Source organism: Glycine soja, chromosome 9 (assembly GCF_004193775.1).
Source record: "Glycine soja cultivar W05 chromosome 9, ASM419377v2, whole genome shotgun sequence".
Classification (NCBI taxonomy): domain Eukaryota; kingdom Viridiplantae; phylum Streptophyta; class Magnoliopsida; order Fabales; family Fabaceae; genus Glycine; species Glycine soja.
In genome coordinates this window covers 2,173,778-2,193,976 of record NC_041010.1, presented here as the reverse complement: position 1 = coordinate 2,193,976, position 20,199 = coordinate 2,173,778, and the positions used below count along the sequence as shown (strand labels likewise).

Sequence of the window (20,199 nt, the reverse complement as noted above, 5' to 3'; positions counted from 1 at the left end):
ATTGCTTCTTTATTTCTTTGATGGCAGGGCTTTGTAGTGAATGATATATCATTGTGTAGGTAACGAAAGATTGTCAAATATGGTAAACCCAACTCCATTATCATGTGTTAAGTATCCAATGGCTGGGGATTTCCTTAAAACCGATAAATTATAGAATTCATAAATCTTTTAATTGTTGATAGTCATAATTCAAAATGAAATAATTGACTTGCATATATGTTTATATATACCTTTTAATGCTCAGCTCCATTTTCATAGTTTAGGCCTTCAAGTCGGCTTAGATGCATGGATCTTTGCATAAGCCAGCTTAGAATTATCCTGCAACAAAAGTAAATTTAGAAATTCAACCATGGTAGGGGAATCAGGGAAGGTATGGGCTTCCTTCCATTTTGGTGTAAATCTCTTGATAGTTAATATAAAGCCTCAAGGCTCAATCTTATAAATCTAATAAATAAATAACTCCTCCACACTGAGGGGTTAAAGGGAATCAGGGAAGGTATGGGCTTCCTCCATTATAGACATGACAATTGAAAAAAAGGATTAAACTTCTCCTGTGCACTACTACTTGTTTCAGAACCTGTGGAACAAGGATATTCCTGTATATATGTTCAGTTCTTTCTTTCAAGTCTTTCATCATGCTAAACTACTTTGTGCTATTCTGGTGGGATAGGTTATTGTGGATTCCGCAACATACCCTTTATGGCATGCTGCATCTGTTTTTTTTTTTTTGTGGCCTTATGCCTTGCTGCATCTAAGACAATATGTCACAGTCTATTTTTGTGTACAATTTACTGGTGGTAATTTATGGACACTTCATTAATAAGGTGTTCCTCAAGTTCCTAAACCAGATTTAGAATTTTCACAATGGCTTCACGATATCATTAGAGTTTGGAAGGGTGGTCCCGATCATTATGTGGAATCTTTGGTATGCGAGACTGTTAGAAGGTCGTAACAGAGACACTATTTCGCTGTATGCTAAAGTCCATTCACCGACTAACATCCTTAGATAAGATTCTTAACTTTAAGCATTATATTGCTATCTAAGCTTTTTTTTTTTTTTTTTAATGGAGCATATGAGGTAGACTTGTTTATGTAAGTATTAGTGTTTAACAACATCATACTATAAATAACATATTTTTAAGCATTATAAGACACACAAAATTAATTTAAGAACTCATTTTAATAATCTTAGCATGGAAGTAATTTTTTATTTTAAATTTTTTAATCCATATGAAATTATAAGACCCACAAAATTATGATAAATAACTCATAAACAAGTATGTATTGTAGATGTTCTTGGGGATGTATTATATTGGGATCTTGAAAGATTATTTTGATATCAAAAAATTTTGTGAATTTTAAAAGATAATTAGAAATATTATGATTTATCATATTTTTTTTCAAAGACTTTTATAGTTAAGATTATGTAGTTTGAATACATTGTAAGAATTTAAATGATTTGAAAGAATTTTATAGAATTATAATATTTAAAATGATTCTTTGAATTTTTAGAAAATATTCAAAATTAAGAAAATTAATACAAAAGGTAATAACAAAATGGTAAGATTTAAAAAAAGAGAGTAAAATCAATCATTTTTCCAAACTTCACGGTCGTGTTTTTTATAGTAAAATCAGTAGGTTTGAATAATAGTTTAAGTATCTAATAAACAAAGAGTTTAATATCTATAAATTGATAGTATAAAACAGTTTTACATTGTCGTTCAATTATAAAGTATTGTTTAAATTACTTTAAAATAATTATTTTAGAAAAATATATTAGATTGAGAATTTAAAAGACTATTTTGGTGTAAAAAAAATTATGAATTTTAAAAGACTTTGTAAAAATGTAATATTTCTAAGATTTTTTAAAAGACTTGTATGATTATGATTTTGTAGTTCGAATTTTAATGGATTCATACAATATCAAATCATAAAATTGGAAAGGAAATTATGGATTTTGAAGATTTTAAAGAATTTCATTAATTTTTAAAAAATATTCAAAATTATTGATAAAGATCCATCAATTTTTCCTATCTAACTCTTTAAATAAAACTCATTCAATATGAAGAACCCTAAACTTATTAGGTAACAAATCAATTTTTTCCAACATATTTACAAACACAATATATTCATTCTCCTTTAAACATCAATCATATTAATTTTATAAAAATTATATACTACAATGTCTACAAGTAATTTGGATACTCATAGTTATTTTTACAATAACGATCTCACTAAACAAAAAAGATATCCAACAATTAGTTCAAACCTCATTTATATATTTATGTATTTACACATAAGTCAATTTCTTGTGATCACCAAAATTAAATATTTTTCATTTATATATATATATATATATATATATATATATATATATATATATATATATATATATATATATAAACACATAATCAAAATGTCATAATTGCAAATTAAAAAAATTAGAAAAATCACCCATATCACAAGTTTTAGAGCATGGTATCCATTGGTTGCAAGAGTTAAAAAATATAAATGTTTATCATTTTTAACAACAAAAAAAACAAACGATTATGTATGATGTGAAAAGAAAAATATATCAATTGGCACTGAAAGAAAAAAAAAATATCATAAAATCTCAAGATTTTAGGTGAGATTATTTTATGTGTATTTTTTATTAAGAAAGTCTCATAAAATCAATTAAAATTCATCTTTTAAAAAAATTACCCAAATCTATATACTTTTGAATGTTAGGAGACTTTTTTTAATTAAATACCAATCAATTTTATCGAATTCCTTAAAAGATTTAATTATTTTGATTGAATACCACAAGACTTAGTTTTATTAAATTCAAAAATCTTGATTGAATATCTCAAGATTTTCTTAGAGTCAAAACATCTTTTAAAATTTTTTGAAATCCTAATTAAATATATCTCTTAAAAGTTAATAAATTTATTATACATGATGAATTATTATTTGATTATTATATAAAAAAAATTATATTATCAGTATATAACTTTTTTTTCTCATAAAGTTCTACTTCAACAAAATATTAAAATTCGGCACAATTGAAAGGACCGATCTAGTTTACGTCCTCTGTTAGAGCATGCAGATTAATTGAAAAATTGAAATTCAATGAAATATCGAAATTCAACATGCAATAAAAATCTCTATGCTAAAATTTCCCCGTTTTTGAAATATTATCGTTCCTGATGATAGTTTGAATAACTGTTGATTGCATTGGTGGTATAGGTTGAGTTGAGAAAGTTGTTGGGGTTGCCGGGTTAGGAAATCTATAAGAAGATCAGTAACGGAGAGAGGGGAAGGATTACGAGTGATGGACATAGAAAATTATGGTTACTTTGGGAAAAGTAAAAAAAGAAATGAAAATCTCTCAAAATTTTAAGAATTAGGATGAGATTATTGGATAAACATAATATTATACATTTTATTAAAAAATTATACAAAATTTATTGAAATTCATTCTAGAATATAATCTATTAAAATTTGTAGATTTTGTTAATACTAAGAATTTTTTAAAGTTGTAAAAGTCTTAGGAGGATTTATTCTATTAAGATTTGAAAGAATTTTAAAATATTTTTTTATTGATGTATTCAATTAAGATTTTTAAATAATAAAAATAAGTTTTATAATATTCAATTAAGATAAGACTATTAGGATTTTTAAGAAATTTAATAAAATTTAGTATTCAATTAAAAAAATTTACAACTTAATTTTTTTTTATATTCAAAAGTATATATACTTTTTTAAGATGGATTTTAATGAATTTTATAAGACTTTTTAATAGAAAATACACATTAAACAATTTCATCCAAACTCTTGAAATTTTATGAGATTATTTTTTTCTGTCAATTGACATATTTTTTTTAGTCAATTGACATGTTTTTTTCATCACATAATAATTTTTTTACTTTTTCAACCAATGATCAACATGTCCTAAAATGAAAAAAAAAAAAACAATTCTTTGAATTTGGAGCTTTTTGATTACATATTTATACATGTAAATGAAATCGAGTATATATGAACATATGAAATACATAATTTTAATGAAAGTGAGAAGTTGATTAATGTATAAGTGAATAAATATATAAATAAGATTTGAGACAATTATTGAATATGTTTATTGTTTGATAAAATTATTAATGTGGGAATGACTATAAACATCTATGTTATTGAGAGATATATTGGTATATAATTTTTATTCAATTAACTTATCAAAAAATCTTTTAAGATCTTAATCCAATATATCCTTTCTAAAATTCACTGAATTTTTTATGCCAAAATATTTTTTTTTAATTGAATACCAACTAATTTTGTACCTTCTTTAAAATATCTTGATAATTTTAATTGAATGTTACCAAATTTTTTAAATAATTTAAAAATCTTGATTGAAAAGAAGTTTTACCAAAAAATAAATCTTTTAAAATTCAGCACAGCAAGTTAGTGGTTCTACATGGGCCACCAGCCTGCATGAGCAATGTTTGAGCATTGAATTGATATAGGATTTAATTTATAATTGCTTTGTTTTTCTTGTTTATCTCTTTAAAAAAAAACTTCAAACCAAATATATGAAATTATTGTTGTTTTGTTCCTATTGTCATGTTCCACTCGTTAACCGCTTGTACTTTTAACAGAAAATCAAGCGACCATGTAACACCTATTAATCACTATGGTATGGTCCATGTTAGCATGAGACATCTTACAATTTTTTCTAGTTATCAAAATTCATATTATTTAATTATCAGGCATAAAATGAATGTTAGGGACATAAAATCACAATTTCAGATTTTAAAAAAATGAAAATGAAAGAAATATTTATAGAGACCAAAATCAAAATTCAATCGTTTTAGGGATATAAAATTGTAACATCAAATTTTAGAGAGATGAAAAACAAGGAAATGTAAATGGAATCCAAAAACAAAACTCCCTCATTTTATACCAATAAAAAAAACATTTAAGGTTAAAATATATTTTTAGTTTTAAATTTTAATATAAATAAAATGAGCCATTTTTTTGTTTTTGTATTTTTTCATCACTATGTATAAAATTTGAAATCACTATTTTTGTAACTGTAAAATGAATGGTTTTTTTTCTCTAGTCCATATAAAGAGTTCTTATTTTTATTTCTCCAAAATCTAAAATCGCCATTTGTTATCCCTAGCGCTCTATTTAATAAGGAAAAAGAATATTTTCATTTTAAAATTTAGAAAAAAAATTTATAAATTTTCACGTGTTAATATGATTGATTTAAATAATCTAAGTTTAAGGGTCATTTTTGTAACTTCAAATGCATGTAAATTGTCACAGATTTTCAAAATCAAGTTAAAAGGAAAGTAATAAATATATTTTCAATCACCAATTAAAAAATATTAAAATTTAATAAATATGTTATTTGAATCAGTTTTAATTTAATATAAAAATTATCTATTGAATATAAAAAAATACTTTTTTACAACGTTTGCTCTACTTGGAAGCGAAAGTTGATTATGTCGATAATAAATCACTAATTATGTATATATATATATATATATATATATATATATATATATATATATATATATATATATATATATATATATATATATAATAGATTTTAAAATCATGTTATAGTTGATTATTTATTAAAATATATAAAAAAATATTTTAATTTAAATACTGAGTTAACAATTACTATTTTCTTTTCTAATTAACAATCCACCTATTTGAAAGCAAAAGTTGATTATCTCACCTTGAGGTAGGATGAAATCAATTAGAGATGATGACCATGTAGTTTTAAATGACAAAAAAGTGTAAGGAATTATAGAAGGAAACATTATTCATTTTGAAAATTGTTTAAAAGAATCCTAGAAAAATTTATATTCCAATCATTCAGTTGGTAAAGTCAGATAATGTTAGAAAATGATATATATAAAAAAAAGTGGACAGAAAAGCAATTAAACAAAAGCACAGTGAGTCAAGGTATATGCCAGGAATATCCATTCCTCCACTTTCCTTTTCACCTACAAAAGCCACTAACAAAACCAACATGTTTCCCTCACTTGAGCACCATTATTTGTCACCTTCTGTTTTCTCTCATCAGCAAGCATTTTGTCACACTAACTCTTCTTTCTTCCAACCCTCAATATGAATGCCAAGTTCAGAACATGGAACAGCGTTTGCGATCATCAACGATGGCATCAAGGGAGCGAAATTAGGAAGAAGGGTATTTTTTGTGTTAGTCCTACTACTTAGGTCATAGTTGTAAGCCTTAACCTTGAAGGGCAACCATGATCCTTTGGCAATGTATCCTACTATGTCTCAGATATATATGCGCAGTATAATAATTAACCACTCCCATGTAAGCAGTCTTGGCAATTAGTTCACTTTTTTGCTCTTATGCGTATTGCTCAATTAAATGGATCGTTCTATGTAACATGTTTTTTTTAGTATCCCGGGTTACCATTAATGTTTTTGAAAAGTTCTACATCTTAAACTCTGCCGTACGTGTAGTCCTTCCCAATATTATTCTCAAATCTTTATGATTGCAGTTCTTTTCTATTTTCTTACTGCATAGGGTTTATTTTGCATAAATCAAATTCAAATATGAAATATGGTCCTCATCTCTATTGGCATGGAACTACAAGGGAATTGAATAAGTTAAACCGATGTTCAGTTAAATATATGATCTTAAATAAATAAATATATGTACGTATTTCCATGTTTAATTTGACAATTAAAGTCAGCAATTTTTTTTTACGTACATAGTTTACTAATTAATTCAATTCAATAAGTATAATACTCTAGCCTAAAAAGCAAAAGTTGCTGATCGAGATTTATTGGAGGAATATTGTCATTTGTAAATTGTTAGTATATTCAAGTTAAAAGTATTGCTATAGATGTTAATGACACATCTGAGTATCTAATTCTTTTTTTTTTCTTCGCTCACATATCAGAAGTGTTTCTTAATCGGTTAAATCAAAGATTAATTTCGATTATGATATGTAGATGTTTTTGACTTAAAAAAATTTTATAAAAAAAAATTAACATGATATTTTTTATGTACAATAAAGATTACACTGAGATTTGAATCTATAATCTCATGTATATTATCCCTAAACCCTCCACCAATTAACATGGTATATGACATCTTATATGATTATCTCTCTCTTATCTTTTGTTTTATACACATTCCAAAATCAAAGAAATAACTTTTTGTTATATATTGCAAATTTACGTTCAAATTTAAAATATTTTCCATATTTGTACTTGGAATCTAATGATTTATATAAGGATATAAAGTTATGCTTACATACTATGATATTATGAAATAGGCCGGTAATCTAATATAAGCTTCAGAAAAGTTATGCCTCTTGAACTTTTATGTCCGTGTTGCTCAATTCGAGGTACGCGTAGCAAACAGGAATAATGAAATATGAGAGCTGGGAATGTGGAGACAACCAAAGTAAAGGATGATGAATGGAATAAAAGTTGGGAAATGACTGAACTGACTCTTTTTTTTCTTATAGATAACCCAAAATTTCATTGAGATAAAAGTATATAATAGCGCTAGGAGTGCCTTAGCTACATTACAAGACAGAACAATAAAATTAGTAAACTTAATTAATTAACTTTATATATATAGGCATAATTATTCAACTGATCATTCACTTAACTTTTACACCGGCCCCCAAACACTGTCATTCTATCTGTTGTTCAATGTGTCGTAGCTTTAGTCTTTAGACTTGGTGCATGTAATTAACTTCCATGTACTATACGAGAAAACCACTTGGTTAGCTCCAATAACATGTAATAAATGTTAGACTGCGATATATTAACGTTGGATGTCCCTTCTGTCTTTAGTTTTAGACTTTTAGTTAAATTAAACTTCAGCTGAGGGATTTTAACTGACTTGGTTAAATTCCTCTAAAAAAAACGTATTCCCATCACCAAGAACATGAAGGAACTTGACTTTGAGTTTTAAAGGGGAAAAGGGAATGAAACAATTCAAGTATAATTAGAATGATTTTCTCTAAGAAATATATTTTACTACATGAGATATCAAATTGTAAGTTTAATTTGCTTCTTTAATGTACAATGAATATTGCGAAGAAATGTGATTTCACAAGACAAACTAATCTTTACCATATACAATTATGATGAGTGATTAAACTTATATTTAAAAAAAATATTTGGTAGTATATGTTCAATAGTAATTTCATCTTGATGCACCTTGGGTCTATCAACAGTTTGATTTCTCATTTCTTATATATGGCTAAATGGTTGGTACTTGGCACAGTACCTTCATATGGCTAAAGGTAATTAACTTCAATAAGCGCCGGCTAAGCAAACGGCAAAGCTCAAAGAAGAATCTTCATCACTCACTAGTGTCCCTCAAGAAAACTATGATAATGATGCGTCCCAACCTTTGTGTCTCTTTCAACATAACCGAACTTAGCCCCGCACTATTTCATTTCATCTATAATTCAGAAATCTATCATGCACCACCCCAATGGAAAAACCAATTCCATTGGCCACTATGCTCCCCATTGTTATTGTGTATTTGTTTTCACTCCATGCCTCATGTGCTGCCCCAACTACAGAATCAGTACATGAAACTTTTGTTGATTGTCTAAGAAACAATATTAAAACGAGAAGCGGTGGCCATGGCTTTGAGGGTCGCTCATACATCTCTGATGAACCCTTCATCATGCTTGACATGTTCAACCTCCGCAACATCACAGTGGATGTGCAAAACGAGGTTGCTGTGGTCCAAGCTGGCGCCACGCTCGGAGAAGTTTATTATAGGATTTGGGAGAAGAGTGATGTTCATGGCTTTCCTGCAGGGGAGTGTCACACTGTTGGTGTTGGTGGTCATTTCGGTGGAGGAGGGTATGGTAACATGATGAGAAAATATGGGTTATCCATTGATCACATCCTTGATGCAAAAATTGTTGATGTCAAAAGTAGGATTCTGAACAAGGAGTCAATGGGGGAAGACCTTTTTTGGGCTATTAGAGGAGGTGGAGGAGCAAGTTTGTAGTCATATTATCATACACAATTAAGTTGGTTCCTATGCCTGAAGTTGTTCCTGTTTTTCAGGGTTTTTATTTTTTCACAGTTAGTTATTAGTTTGTTAATTTTTGTAAGAGAAATTCAAATCCACAATCTTTTTCTCTCATTTTTTTCTCCCTTCAACCACCAAGTAATCTTATAATTCCTAACTCTTTTCAGCTACTTTGGAGCAAAATGCCACTGATTTTGTTGTGCAGTGGCAATAAGTTGCACCGCGCACGGATGAAAGGCTTTTCATGAGGATAGTTACACCTCGTGATTTCCAACGTTGGCGAGAGGAACAAAACTGTTAGAGCGGCTGTTATGACTAAGTTTCTGGGAGGAACAGAAGAGCTTGTGTCACTTTTGGAAAAGGAGCTTCCAACTTTGGGTCTAAAGAAGGAGAATTGCATTGAAATGAGTTGGATTGAGTCTGCAGTTTGGTGGGATAGTTTTCCAAATGGTGCCCACCCAGAAGCTCTACTTGGCAGAAAACTCAACTCAGCAAAGTTCCTCAAAAGGAAATCGGATTATGTGAAGACTCCAATTTCCAAAGACGGGTTAGAATGGATATGGAAAAAGATGATTGAATTAAGACAAACAAGTATGGCTTTCAACCCAAATGATGGAAGAATGAATAAGATTTCAGCAAATGCCACAGCATTTCCTCACCGACAAGGAAATCTGTTCAAAATTGAGTATTCTGTGAATTGGGAGGAACCGGGAATCTCTGCAGAGAAGAACTTTACAATACAGATTAGAAGGTTGCACAGTTACATGACCCCATTTGTGTCAAAAAATCCAAGGAGGGCTTTTCTGAATTATAGAGACCTTGACATTGGTATTAATCACCATGATAACAATAGCTCTACCAAGAATGGGAGGTTTATGGTATTAAGTACTTCGATAACAACTTCTACAGATTGGTGAGGATTAAAACTGAGGTTGATCCCGAGAACTATATCAGAAATTAACAGAGTATCCCGACGCTAAAATTGAGATTCAGGGAACCAGACGGTGGAAGGGATCGGGTTGATAAATTTAATGGACATGTTATGTTAAGTGATGTATGGTCCCATTCTTGATTAGAATAAATAATATATATACTCATCTTATATTTATTTAATCACAATTCTTTAACTATATTTTTCACAAGTTTATTAATTTTTATGAGGTTTAAATATGTTTTTATTTTTATAAAATAGCATGTTTTAAATTTGGTCTTTATAAAAAAATTATTTTTCATCTTCTAATATTTAAAATTATTTTTTAATTCTTATAAAATGAGTAAATTTTAATTTTGGTCCGACAAACAAACAGTCTTTTTTAAACTATTTGAATCCAATACACATTATTGATCGATTTAACTCAGTACAGCATAGTTAAACGTGGCCAATTTTTCTAAGTATCCAGTGAACTTACAATCCGACTTAATGGCCCATGAAACTTCCAATTTAGACTTATCCATGTTTAGTTAAACTTCCCATTCAGCTTATACTGAAAATTATTTGAATCTCATGCTAACTAAATATGTAAAAAGATTATTAATTTTTATACTAATTATCTTAAAAGTTATACAAAAGATAATTTATAATTAAATGATAATATAAAAATATTTTACATTATTATTAGTACATAATTATTATTCTTATTAAGTTTACTAGGAGAGTAATCTGATCTTCTCTTTTATCCAGTGTTAGTAGTATAATCTCGGATCTTCTTCCTTAATGTCTAGTGGGATACTTAATTATAAAAGAAACTTCAATCATAAGTTAAAGGTGTTTATATATAGATATAAGTAAAACGTACCTTCTATTTTGGTTTGGTTGAGTACATATAAACAGGAGTGGAGGTTAAACTCGACAATCATTCCTCATCTGTTTATTTGGTGTTGCTTAGTGAAGATCGTGTGTCATGCTAGAGTATATAGGACATACATCCGAGTAAATATTGGACATATGACCTGTACGGTACAATGATCATTAAACTTATATAATAATAGGGTTACAAGCATAAAGCAAATAATCAGAGTAGGAGAAATTAATTAGACCCAACTTGCTTCTGTATAGCGCATGCACAATGGTGTCTCCTAGGCCTTCACTATTGAAGTAGGTTGTTTTTTTGTGCACATGAGCCTATAGCCGCCAGCTAGCACAATGTTTCCCTCTACTGGTGATATGCTCACATTTCAATTTTCACAGTATTGGTGATCATATTCATTCTCACACTTCAAGTGGTAAACAAAAACATCTTGTGGTTCTCGTTGTATTTTATGATCCTTGGCTAGGGAATTGTTCTTGCCATATATCATGAGATATAGCTTGTTCATGTCTATCTTGTGATTCCCCAATAGAAGATAAGGTCTATCTTTCCAGCAAATTGACTAGTCCTTCAAGCTGCAGTTAGGCTTGAGTTGTAATTTGTGGTTGATGCCATTGGAGGCTTTGTGTGTCATTGAGATCAGGGTGAGAGAGTTGAATCTTTTGGGTCTTTCTTGGTTCATTATTGTTTATTGCCCTAATTTATTCCAACTTGGCTTCATTAATTACTCTTTTGGGTCTTTCTTAGGACCAAAACAAGAGTTTATATCATTAATGTTAAGAGTAATATAATGAAAACATAAAATGAAAATAAACGTAATATTATTAACTAAATTAATTAATTATTTTCTTAATTCTTACTTTGGATGCTACAAAACGAACCGAAATAAGTATTAATTGCACGTAACGACATTTCTGTCAAACAATTCCGGTAACTGGTTCCACTGAATTTTGCTTGGTAATTTCGTATGTCTTCTGGTTTAATTAAACTAAAACAGGTGGACTTATAAAATTAAATGAATTTGGTCCAAAAAAAATTAATGAATAAAGTGGAGAAGTTAAAAATCCATTGCAGAACATCATGCATTAAAAATTCAAGGGACCAGGTCACGAGAAAATCTAGAAACAAAAACGACAAGACAAAATAAGAACCACAAGATGTGGTCAGCATGAAAAGCAAGACCTCCACTCGTCACACAAGTATAGTTCGAATAATTCAACCAATATACCGAGGGCTTTCATATTATTGTATTCATACTGAGATTAAACGAATTTTCCAACACAAGTCACATGATTAAATGCACAAATAGAAGAGCAAAAGAAAAAAAGAAAGAAAAGAACAAATAAAATAAATGAAAATCCGTACGCAGAACCTAACATATACCGCCAAACTCTGAAATTCAATGATATAATAATAATAATCAAATCAATAGACAAAGTATCACGGGCCTATGGGCCAACTATTCATATAGAACTATAGAAACAAAAGAAGATGCGACAACTAAGAGGAGCACTAACTGAGCAATATTCTTTACTGTCAAAAAAAGAAAAAGAAAAAGAAAAAGAAAAAACTAAGCAACATTCTTCACTGTATCTGTATGGTTCTCTATGCTTTGCCACGAAGAACAGGGATACTCTGTTCATTCCTGAAAAAGTTTTCCGGATCAACAATGGTCTTAATCTTCACAAGCCTCTGAAAATTGTCATTGAAGTACTTGGTCCCATAAACCACCCCTTCCTGAAAGCTATTCTCACCAAAGCTGTTAACCCCAATATCAAGGTCTCTATAATTCAAAAACGCACTTCTGGGATTCTTGGACACAAAAGGGGTCATGTAACTGAACAACCTCTTAGCCTGGTTTGTGAAATTTAGAGCAGCACCAGGTGATCGATCATCCCAGTTCACAGAATACTGAATCTTATACAAGTTCCCTTTTCGGTGAGGAAACGGCGTCGCATCAGAAGGAATCTCAGACATTTTTCCTCCATAAGGGTTGAAAACAAGCCCCGTTTTTCCCAACTCAATCATTCTTTTAAATAGCCACTCCAACCCATCTCTGGAAATGGCATTCTGAACGTAATCAGATTTTCTTTTGAGAAAACCCGCAGAGTTTAAATTCCTATCCAATAAGGCTTCAGGTTTGACACCATTCTTCAAACTATTGTTGTCGTTCCACCACAGAACAGAATTAATCCAACTCACCTCAGTGCAATTCTCCTTTTTTAATCCTAGAAGCGGAAATTGTTTAGCCAAAATCGACACAACCTCATTAGCCCCTCCGAGGAACAAAGCCACAACCGAGGCTCTAACAGTTATTGTTCCCTTCACAACCTTGGAACTCACAGGCTGCAATAACAGCCTCATGAAAAGCCTATCATCAGTATTTGGCGCCACTTTCTGCCACTGCACAACAAGATCAGTGGCAGTGACATTCGTTTCAAGAGTCTTCTCAACGCGGAAAACGGTAACCGTTTCCGGCACAGGAACGAGTTTAATAGTGTATGATAATATGACACCAAAACTGGCTCCTCCACCTCCTCTAATAGCCCAGAAGAGATCTTCTCCCATTGTTTTTCTGTTTAGAAGATTTCCTTTCACATCAACAATTTGAGCGTCAATAACATTATCAACAGATAAGCCATATTTTCTCAGCATGTTACCGTACCCTCCACCGCTGAAATGGCCACCGACGCCAACAGTGGGACACACCCCTGCTGGAAATCCATGAACTTTACTCTTTTTCCATATTCTGTAATAAACTTCTCCGAGTGTTGCTCCAGCTTGGACCACTGCAACCTCGTTTTTTATGTCCACCGTGATTCTGCGAAAGTTGAACATGTCGAGGATGATGAAGGGTTCGTCGGAGATGTACGAGATGCCCTCGTAGTCATGACCTCCGCTTCTGATTTTGAGTTGAATGTTAACGCTTTTGGCGCAGATTACAGTGGCTTGGACGTGTGATTCTTTCTGGGGAGTGACGATGAGTGAAGGCTTTGGGGTGGAGGAGGTGTTGAAACGCGCGTTTCGGATGTAGTTTTGGAGGACAGTGGGGAACTTGGGGTTGGTGTTAGCGAAGACTATGTTGGAGAGTTGAGATGAGGAGTTTTTTGTGTATTTGGTGAGGCATTGAAGGAAGGTGTCGTGGAGTGATGAAGATTCTGGCCCTGGGGATTGTGCCGTCACAGAAGTGAAGACAACTAGAAGAAGAACAAAAATGGCAGGGAGATAAGCCAAACGAGGTTTTGTTGCCATGGTCTGTCTGTGACAAGTGTTGTTGGTGACTTTGGGGAGGGTGAGTGCGGTTTTTATATATAACACTGCAAGTGTTTTGGGACGTGTTAAGTTGGTCCACTTTTGCGACTAACACAACGTGAGAATTGTCATGAACGAGTTTTTCTTTTTTCTTTTTTGGGTGAATTAGTGGAATATAATTAACAGATAATTTATCTCTTAAACATGCTATCAGGACTTAACGTACAGTTTTAATTTTATTTCTTAAACATAATGAGAAATTTTATTTCTAATATATAATATTATAAAATAAACGTTTGTTAAAAAATGTGAATCTCTAAGATTGATTTTTATATCCTCGTGAATTATTTATTATCGGCCAAAACCTTCTTTTTATTGAAAGAGTATTTGGTGAAAATAAGGAATCTTCTTGAGACGTTTCGATTATTATCAGTTATGACTTGTTGACGTTACTTTACCTAAGAAAGAGTTTTTTATAAAAAAAATTCTATTTGTTTTTGGAATAATGGATTACTAGTATTAATCAGATTTAATGGTTTGGATATTAGTGACGAAAGAATTGAAGTAGACATTGAGTTATCCGATAAATAGATCAGATAGATATTTCTATATAAAGTCACTTTTGCTTATCATTTTGAGTTAAAAAATAATAATTTAAGAGCGGTAATTTACTACTATATATTTTGTATTTTTGTTGTTGATTTTGTTTATGAATTAGATATTTTGTTTGGTAAAAAAAAGTGCGTTATTGACTATTTTCCCCCTATGAAATTAGAAATTTATGATTGGTTAGCTTTCTTTGGGTTGCTGAATTATACCATGCTGCATGACTTATCTTCGTTGACTAATTGCATTATGAAGGAAAAGTACAAGGAGTTGTTTTTTTTTCTGGTACAAGTGTAAGGAGTTTCAACTAATTAAATAATATTAAAAATAATATTATATCTATTCTTTTAGAGTATAAAAGAATGTTGACTTTTTTAAAAGTCTCAAAAGGATAATTAATCCGGGTTTTGTGTCGCCTTCATTCCCTTAATCGAAGGGCAGTGTTATAGGGGATGAGTTTCGATGTCCCAGAAGGGTGAAAAATCAATGTGAAGTACTACTAAAACTTTTTGCTTGTGTAAGCGTGCGTTTATTTTATTTTTTTAATTATGTATACTCCAATTTAGATCGGATAAAATCTAAAACTCGAACTCCATGTTTTCTAATTCTTCAATCTTTTTTTTTTAAGACTCTAATTCATCAATCTTTTTTTTAACCAGTAATTCATCAATCCTTCTAAATTTAGGGTTGTATTGGAAATAAAATCGGATTCTCCGTTTAAAAACTTGTGAATGAATTTTCAAACACAACCTGATAACTTAAATGTTGTGCATTAATATATTTTGTAATTATGGAAAAAAATTATTGCTTTTTTTGTGAAACATTAGGAATTTGATATGTTATGAGTTTTTGTCCAATAGGTGCTTAAACAGGTAAATTTATATTATTTTATTCGCTACTTACTCTTCATTTAGGGTGCAGTCGTACTTAGCGCAAGATCGTGAAAAAATAAAATTGAGTTACATTTTAAGTGAGGAAAAAGGAGAGAATCAATATTCATTCTGTCCCCCACACAAAGAAAGACTAGGGCACGTCCATGGAAAAAAGAATCACCCATTGGGAGTCATTTATTTCCTTCATTCTTATTTTTCCTCTATTCTCTTCCACCACCTTCACTCTTTTTGTAATTTTAAGTTTCTGGTGACAATGAGAAAATAAACCACCCATTGTTAGGAGTTTAGCAATAAAAAAAAAAATTCTTGATATAATGATTCTTATTATCTATTTAATATTATTTTAGTTTCATTGTCTCTTTTTTGTGCTTATTTTTACGATTGTGATTTGATTATCCATATTCATGCTATGTTTTAGGGTTTAGACATTGAAAAATGGTTATCTCTCAAGAACTAGAAAAGAACATCTAAATAATTCATCTCTAGGGATAGAATGATATTATTTAGCTTGTTTTAGACATCTCTATTTATAATGCAATTGAGCTAGTTTATCTCTTAAGAGATTAGAAGAAGAATTAGGTAAATTAGGCTCTTTCGTGTTAGAAATCATGCATAGAGTATACAACTAGATGTAAATGATAATTGAAATAATATTGAATAGAGAAAAATCATTAGTATTGCATCCAGAATAGTTTTTATAGGCTAAGCGTCCCAACATATAGTTATTCCGCATCAATCGTCCCTTCACCACTTTAAGTGTTTTTTTTCTCGCCTTGCACATGCTAGCTAATTAGTTGAATTTTATGTCAATTCACGTTTAATGTCACATGTTACAAATATTTAATTCAATTCATTGATTGTTTAAAAATTAGATATACATAACTCTCCGTATAATCAAAGTTTTTGCGAACTTGACACTCGAACTTTCGTTTTACTTTATTACTTGGGTGAATTGATACACTTGTCAATGAATTAACACAACCTTAAAATGTTTATTGTATTTCTTACTCTAGAATATTGAAATGTTTATGGGAGTTAATTAAATAGAACTTTTACTGATCACATAAATATATCTAACTTTTGTTCTTTGGTTTAAATAAAGATTGAACAAGATGTGGAAGTATTATAATCTTTTGGTATTATGTTTAATTTTTATGGGTATAAAAATAAGAATTTATTTCAAATTTTTAAAAATAAGTTTGACTACATATTCTATTTTATTTTTACTGTTTTTTTTTCAACTTTGAAAATAACTTAAGTCAAAATAAAAATAATAGTTTATAATTATAAGTGTTTAAAACGGTGCATTCATTTATTATATAATAAATTTATTTTTAAAAATGTAATGGAAGGGTTTTTAGAAATTAGGTTATAACCAAGTTAATTGTAATTTATAAAGAAACTCATTTCAATTTTATTTTATTTATTTATTCTTAAAAATACTTCTAATCATATTATGCGCATGCTATTTCCTTTTTCTGTCACTATTAAAAAACGGAGACTAACAATGCCGCATAAACGAAAAAAGTCAGCATGTGCCATGTGGACGGTAACTGTGGGAAAGGAATATTATATTATATTCGGATATAAGGTTATACTTGTAAATGGCTTACTTACAAACGCGTACGTATTTTTCTTTTTTGCTACTTTTGTAAGCGCGTATATTAAGCAGCTAATGCATGTACTTTCTTGGAGATTTTTCAAATAAGATTTCATCCTCGATCATGTTCTCTAAACATTAATGAATCATTATATTATTAATTTTTTAAGTTTTTTATATTAAGTTAGTCATTTAAATGTGAATTTTGTAAAGATTTAACCATCAAATAAATCTCTCAATAACTATAATCTTAAGGACTAACATGTGGGGATTTGCTCATTTATGTATATTAGTGGGACGAAGAGAAAAAATATCATCCTGGAGCCCTAAACAGATAGAGTTTATTTTTTTATTTTTTAAAAAGTATTGATTAAATATAAACGTGCAAGTTGTTGAATATTTCAAAACTTAGTGTACCATTTGGTTTTCCATTCAACAGGGGAACTGATATATCGTTGTCATTTGTAATGCAATCATACGCATTCCACTTGTATGTCATAAATTTATTTCCATTTGATTTTTTTTTTAAATGTCGTTGTTTTATCTCCGGCTAAGAAAAACGATATTCACATAATTTGTAGAATTTCATGCTTCTATTTTGCTGTAGTTGTTGGATCTCTTCCTTTCTTTACTACTATTTCCACCACTTGTTGCTATATTAAAAAATAAAAAATAAAAAATAAAAAATAACTATTTCCACTCGTTCTTTTTCCAGTGCAAGAAATCAAGAATCATGCCCTTCAGTAGACCTTTCCTCTTAAGTTAGTAGAAATCTGTTCAAGTTTGAGATAACGAAGAAAGAAATTTGATTAATTAAGTGGGCAACAAAGCTCGATAGAAAATAGTGAAAATTATATAATTAGTTCTAAGAATTGAGGAAATGAGAAGAAATACACTACATGAAAGATCTTTAAATGTAAAATGTAATCCTACTCAAGATAACAAGTTGATCACATGATCAAAATTTTGAAATCCGAATCCTCTCCCATACTTGACACCTGAAGGTGTAGTTGAGAGAGTTTTGCATGTTAGATCATATAAAGGACTTTGATTTTGTCACGTGTTTTACATTAATTTTTTTTATTATTTATTTTTCACTTTATAGCTTCTCTCTTGGTAGCTTTAATTTTAAACAAAATAAAATAAAAATTCTCTGTCTGTCTGCAATGTTGCTGTCACAAAGCAGTAGTCATAATGTAACTAAATTTTCAAAGTCACACATGGTGAAGTAGTGCCAAAGTGAATCATGAGATTAAAGTAACAAATCCAGCTATTGAAGAAGAGTTTTGCATTATAATTTGAGTCTAATTGCAATGAAAAAATCATTTTCCAATGCAAATTCTCCCTTAGCATCTTGGAGGTCGTTATTTTGGTGACAATTTGTCATTCTTTGGTGACCAACATTGCAGACCAGGGAGAGAAAGAGACAAGAGTTTTATTTTTTGTTTGAAATCGGGAGCAACAGAGTGAAAAAAAAATTAATGTAGAAAACATGACAAAATCAGAATCGTGCGTATAATCTAACGAATAAAACTCTCTCTCAACTACACCTTCAATTGACGCCTAATATGGGAAAGGATCTAGATCCAAAATTTTGATAGGGTAATCTATTTAAACTTAAACTCAATTATCTAAAGATTCGATAAAATATTGGATATGATGTAAATCTTTTTTTGATGAATATGATTAAGTCAATCTAATCCGTTGCCGGATTTGAATTTAACTATTTAAGTTTCACGTTGGCAACTTACTAGGCCTATTGGGTTGAGGAATGGGTCCAAAACATTATGTTTGTAGGAATTTAAGGGTCGTTGGTCGTTCCTGTACCCTGTTTTGCTAAGTTCACCTCAACCTTTTGATTAATGTTTTTTTTATATTAAAATACTCCTTACAAAAATACGTTTCCGTTAGTCTAGAAACACAACAAAAACTTATTTCAATCTTTCTTTTATTTGTGACCCTAAACCAATGTCAATATTAACAACATTTATCACTCGTTAAGAATCGTTTAAAGCAATATCAATACAAATAATAATATAAAAATTCGTAAGAAATAAGTATAACAAAACGTGAATAAGTACAAGATAAATAAACTGAAGTAGTGCAAAACAAGGTGAACTAAACATAAAATAGTAGAAAATAACACCAGTTCTCCCAAGTCTTCCTCCTCATCCTTCAGTATATGCACATAACTGAAGTGCCTAACTACGTTAGTATTAATGTTTTCTGTGTGATGCAATAGGCATCAATGCCTACAGGATCCATTCTCAGATGAAGACGTTGCTCCATGTTCTGCACTATCCTCTTTAAAAAGTATTTTTTTTTTCCTGAACTACAACAATAAAAAAATGCGATAATGAAACTTATTATTATTTTTCTCTAGTTAATAACAATAAATCGATCATATTATCGATAAAAAAAAATAGTGATGCATCGATCGGTAAACAAGAAAATGAATATATAACTAACACTACGTTTTAAAGAATAATGCCTCCCTAGGCTCTTACTAAACTCAAGATTATCTCCAACTTGAATACACCAAAAATCTTTGTAGTATGTGGTTGAAATATATATATATATATATATATATATATATATATATATATATATATATGCTTTGGTGTTTCTTCATTTGAGTCCCAATAAACCAAATACTGAATCCCATATATGCTCCCATTTCCACACAGAAATGGAGTTTCTGATCCTAAAATCTCACTCATTCTCCCTCCATATGGTGTCAGGATCAGTATTGGTGTGTTGACCGTGTTCTCTTCAAGCAACATGTTCACTTATTTCACATTGAATATGGTAAATTAAAAAGAATCATTTTCATAAAAAAGAACTGAAAAATATAAAAGAATATAAACTTACCAACGAAAGTTTGAAGCGTTTTTCTAGCTTAGTATGTATAATTATTTAATTTAATTAGATCCTAAGATGTACACCAACTCGACTCCACATTCTTCCAATTAATTGGAAAGTTCCTTATGAAACTGTACA

At 29.9% G+C, this 20,199-nt stretch overlaps 1 protein-coding gene and 1 pseudogene across 1 annotated transcript; one reads left to right on the top strand and one right to left on the bottom strand.

Moving 5' to 3' along the window:
- The first annotated feature begins 8,485 nt into the window (after window positions 1-8,485).
- Window positions 8,486-10,112, top strand: LOC114367721 (annotated as a pseudogene).
- Window positions 10,113-12,226: 2,114 nt separating this feature from the next.
- On the bottom strand, window positions 12,227-14,129 carry LOC114368014 (berberine bridge enzyme-like 21). The gene has a single exon (XM_028325340.1). It carries the CDS (start codon window positions 14,098-14,100, stop codon window positions 12,454-12,456), a length of 1,647 nt encoding a protein of 548 aa, XP_028181141.1. The 5' UTR covers window positions 14,101-14,129; the 3' UTR covers window positions 12,227-12,453.
- Between the last annotated feature and the right edge of the window lie 6,070 nt (window positions 14,130-20,199).